The sequence below is a fragment of the Pteropus alecto genome, unplaced genomic scaffold (assembly GCF_000325575.1).
Source record: "Pteropus alecto unplaced genomic scaffold, ASM32557v1 scaffold42, whole genome shotgun sequence".
NCBI lineage: Eukaryota > Metazoa > Chordata > Mammalia > Chiroptera > Pteropodidae > Pteropus > Pteropus alecto.
In genome coordinates, this window is record NW_006434825.1 from 14,518,287 (window position 1) to 14,523,492 (window position 5,206).

The 5,206-nt window shown below is 37.8% G+C and overlaps 1 protein-coding gene across 1 annotated transcript in view; it reads left to right on the forward strand.

Annotated features, from left to right (window-relative positions):
• The window catches only part of ZFHX3 (zinc finger homeobox 3), a 229,003-nt gene extending 224,452 nt beyond the window's left edge, over positions 1-4,551 (forward strand). The window contains 1 exon segment of the mRNA XM_025045294.1: positions 1-4,551. This exon segment is cut by the window's left edge and continues 36 nt beyond it. Coding sequence (XP_024901062.1) covers positions 1-537 — 537 coding nt within the window. The 3' untranslated portion in view covers positions 538-4,551.
• Positions 4,552-5,206: the final 655 nt, after the last annotated feature.

Here is a 5,206-nt window from a genome sequence, read left to right on the forward strand (position 1 = left end):
TCGTACCACTGCCTGGCGTGCGAGAGCGCGCTCTGTGGGGAGGAAGCTCTGAGTCAACATCTCGAGTCGGCCTTGCACAAACACAGAACAATCACGAGAGCAGCAAGAAACGCCAAAGAGCACCCTAGTTTATTACCTCACTCTGCCTGCTTCCCCGATCCTAGCACCGCATCTACCTCGCAGTCTGCCGCTCACTCAAACGACAGCCCCCCTCCCCCGTCGGCCGCCGCCCCCTCCTCGTCCTCCGCGTCCCCTCACGCCTCCAGGAAGTCTTGGCCGCAAGTGGTCTCCCGGGCTTCGGCCACGAAGCCCCCTTCTTTTCCTCCTCTCTCCTCATCTTCAACGGTTACCTCAAGTTCATGCAGCACCTCAGGGGTTCAGCCCTCGATGCCAACAGACGACTATTCGGAGGAGTCTGACACGGATCTCAGCCAAAAGTCCGACGGACCGGCGAGCCCGGTGGAGGGTCCCAAAGACCCCAGCTGCCCCAAGGACAGTGGTCTGACCAGTGTAGGAACGGACACCTTCAGATTGTAAGCTTTGAAGATGAACAATACAAACAAATGAATTTAAATAAAAAAAAAAGTTAATAACAAACCAATTTCAAAAATAGACTAACTGCAATTCCAAAGCTTCTAACCAAAAAAAAAAAAAAAAAAAAAAGGAAAAAAAGAAAAAGCGTGGGTTGTTTTCCCATATACCTATCTATGCCGGTGATTTTTACATTCTCGTCTTTTCTTTTTTCTTTTAATATATAAAGAAAACGCCCCTTAACCTTGTTACATTGTGTCCTTTTGAAGGTACTATTGGTCTGGGAAACAAGTCCGCAGGGCCTCCCTAATGTCTTTGGAGCTTAACCCTTGTATATTTGCCCCTTTTCAATAAACGCCCCACGTTGATAGCACAGAGGAGCCCGGCATGCACTGTATGGGAAAGCAGTCCACCTTGTTCCAGTTTTAAATTTCTTGCTATCTTAGCATTCAGATACCAATGGCTTGCTAAAAGAAAAAAAGAAATGTAATGTCTTTTTATTCTCAGGTCAATCGCTCACACTTTGTTCTGTTTCCAGAATCATTATTTTATATATTTTTTTCGGTTTTTCTTTTTTTTTTTCTTTCTTTCTTTTTTTTTTTTTTAGTTTTTGTTCCAGAAAAGATTTTTTTTTTCTTAATTTAAAAAATGGGCAGAAAGTATTCGAGAAAAACAATGTGAACTGCTTTAGCTTTCTGGGGATTTTAAGGATAGCTTTTCTGCTGAAGCCAATTTCAAGATGAAAAGTTAAGCACTCCCACTTTCAGAAAAAATAAAAAACCCACACACACAAAGAGTGTTGAGGACTCGTAGCTTAAAAAAATAAGTTTTAAAAACTGACTTTCTGTATTTATGGTAGATATGACCATTTTTGGTGTTGAGTAGATTGTTGCATTGGAAATGAACTGAAGCAGTATGGTAGATTTAAAAGGAAAAAAAACCTTTGTGTACATTTAGCTTTTTGTATGGTCCAGCTGACAGCTCCTCATTTGATGTTGTCTTGTTCATTCCTAGCAGATAGATTGCAATCTGTTGATTCGCCTAAGCTTTTCTTCCCTTTGTCCCTTATTCCACTTTCTCTTTCCTCTTCCCACCTCCCATCCTATAATCTCCCACTTAACGTAGCTGCCTTCATTTCTTAGAGGGTAGCTGCAGAATTATTTTATAAAACTAAAGAAAGAATTTCAAAGGGTTCTAGGGGTCATTAGGATCCTCACAGATTATTTTTGGTTGGGGAGTTGAAACTTTTTAAAGGCGCATAATTCTAGTTACCTGTGTCTGTTAGCCTTGTGCATTTATTTTTTATTTAACCTTCTGTTGGCTTTTCTTTTCACCCCTTTCCCTCGTTTGGTAGATGCTTCAAATATTCTTTTCTTAAGCTAAAACATTTGTTTCAATTTGTGTAATTGGACTGTGTGCTTTTCTTTTCTAAAAAAGTTTTTGGTTAGGGGTATGGTTTTTGTTTTTGTTTTGTTTTCTTTCCTCTCTCAGAAGAAGAAATTTCATGCTTTAAATAAAATCCAAAGACACACCCTTTCACTGCTGATGCAGAAAAAAAAGGGAAAGGGTTCTTGTTACTTGAGAATTTGTTTCTGATTTAAACAAACAAGACTTAGTTTAATAAAGGAGTAAAACAAAAGATTCCCAGGTTGTTATGTGCTTCTTCTGCAAGCAGAGAGGCAGCTGTTAATGACAAGTCCATATACCAAAAGACACATTTTTTACTTCAAAGTTTTGTCCTTATGTTAGGCAGTCTGAGCGGCAAGTGATCCAGAGCGCAGCCAACAAAGAAGCAGATAGCAATGTATGGAGAGCAAAACAGGAACCGTATATGAGGCACTTGTGTTTATGTTAATATCCGTATTCCTGTAACACACAACATAATGCACCATACACCCTTTCTTAAAAAAAAAAAAAAAAGGTCTGAACTTTAAAAGGAAAACTTTGTGCTGCTATACTGTAGATTTTGGAGACAAATAGATGCTTTGCTGTTTCACTTTCATAGCCAAACATCAACAAAAACAATCTCCCCTTGACCCCAAAGTGTGAAATCCTTCTCCCCTTCATTCTCTTCCTTATGTTTCAAAAGGGAACTTTGAAGACTGTGAACGCAGGTTCTGTCGGTCACCTTCCGGGCTTCTTTCCCCAGTGCTGAAGCCACTCATCAACTTCGCAAAAGACTGGAGCATTCCAAGATCTGAAAATGGATTTCTTTTTTTCTTTTTTTGTCTTGTCTTTTTTAGCCGGGACTGTTTTATTTTTATGAATTTGTTTTTAGTTTAATGAAAGAGTAGATCCTGAACTGTTGTACATATTTCTAACTAGGCTGATGCACAGTGCAAATTCCTTTTTTAATTTTTTTAAAGTAGAAATATTAAAGAATACCATCTAACTATTCATAGCAGTATCCAGTTGTAGCATAAGGTGTCAAAAACAAGTACACAAAACATTTGCTGTTTAACAAGCTATTTTCTTTTAACAAGAATTCTTGTATTTCTCCCTGTGTTTGAGATGAACATTTTTAAAATTTAAAGTTGTACAGTTTTTTGTTTTCCATTATTTTATCGTTTGTAACTCTATGAAATATATATATATATTTTTTGCCATTAACTGTTGTATGTTACTCTGTGTCTGTATCATATAGAAAAAAATTGTTTGTTTTTGGTTCTCTATGTGATACCAATTAACAATTTAACACTAGCTTTATCTGTCAAATTCTGCTAGGTCTTTTCTGTAAACTTTGTTTTTAAAAATGATATTGCTTGGTAATAGTGCAATTTCTATTCCCTTCCCTCCCCCCTCAAACTTTAAGTTCATTTCCTTGTAATTTTGCCACCCCCTCCCCAATGGTTTCTCTCCCCGCCCCTCTTTTGAGCTACTATGCCATCCTCCCTCTGTGAGGCACAGTGACTGTCAGTGTTTTGTTATGCCATGCCTTGACCTGTGGGTGTATTTGGCAGCAGCAAGGTGCTTGGTTGGGTAGATTGGCTAAGCATGCTTCCACCCACCAGTGTTCCTCAGAGGGGTTATGTGATTGTTTCAACCTCGAGTGGGTTGTGCACTTAATGCTTTCCTCTACAACTCTACCGCCCACGTATATGTTCATTCAAAAAAGAAAAAATAATTCTCAGCATTAACCCAGAAGTAGCAAAGCAGTCAGTGATGTTGAAAATCAGAAGTCAAACATGAGCTAGTAAGATGTTTGTGGGCTGACATCCACCAGGGCTGTGACCAGTATCATTTACAAAGCATGAATTCACTACAACGTTCAACTGATTGGTCTCACTCAGAGAATTTACTCCTGTCTGCTGCATGGTAGGTAACTGAACAGGATATCTCGTTTTTTAAATCAGTTCTTCACTTCCATTGACACTTCATATTTTGTTTTTGTTTTTGTTTTTTTCTCAAATAATCCATAGTGTGGGTTGGTGCTAGATATCAGTCACAGCACCACCGATCCACAGGATGAATTATTTTATCCATCCTTCTTCCATACTTCCAAAAAGAAAAGAAGGAAACACACACATACAGAAAGTTTCATAAATCTAGGAAGTCGTTTTTTGTTTTTTTTTTTTAATTAAAAGCTATTTAAGAGATGAATGTGGCCAAAGTTTTACATGATTAAAAATAAAAGTAAAACAGACGGCATGTGTTTAAACCTGAGTTTATCAGGCATGGCAGGAAGTTGCAGGAGAGAGAGGCAGTGACCCAAGCCAGTGCACTTGATGTTCATGGACATATATTTTTTTTAAATAATAAATTAAATTAAAACATTTAAATAGAAGCATAAATTGAGTTGGTTGTTTGTTGGCGCTGAGATACTGCCCACTGTGAAACAAAGCTTTGACTAGTTTTTTTTGTTTGTTTACTTTTCAGGGGGGGAGGGGGGCAAGTTTGGATAGGAAAGAAAGCATAAATGAACATGACCCTGAGGTGAAAAGGTATATGAACAGCCTTTGCAATGTACAAAAAAAAAAAAACAAAACAAAACAAAAAAAATAACAAAAAAAAATAGAGCAAGTGAAACCAAAAATGATGTTCTTGGTGTTTTTCTATAATGTAGTCTTGTTAGCTTTTTTTGTTACTGTAACAATGCTGATCTCGAACTGTACCAAAATACATGGAGACTAACAAACAGAACCACGTGGAACTTTCAAACTGAAAAAAAAAATTTGTCACAAAAACTTTGTTGTCATAGTTAAGTTGATTGTAGATGGTAATTGAATATACTCCTTTGAAAATATTTCATCAAGTATGTTTCCTGCTCATTGTGATACATTAAAAAAATATGAGCAAAAGTTCTGTCAACAGATTTTGTATGTGTGCATGTGTGAGAGAGAGATGGATGACTGACGAATTATAAACTTGAACAGTATCTCGAGGTTGGGTGTGGAGGGACACTTATTCCAAGGTATATAAGCTTTTTGATATATCTAAGTGTCCTTGTATTTCCCATCTCCTGGCACTCATAAAAGTGCCAGAGATTTTGGCTGTGATGCTAACTAGCTTATTTCATTGAGAAGAGTATGCCTAGCAGCTTAGATAATATTTGGCCCCAGAGAGCCCTAATAGCACTCACATTTTTAATTCAAATGTTTATATAAGAACATTAGACACTTGGCACAACCATGAGCAAAAGTTCTGCTGATGGCCAGGGGAGAGGTAAGTTCGACTT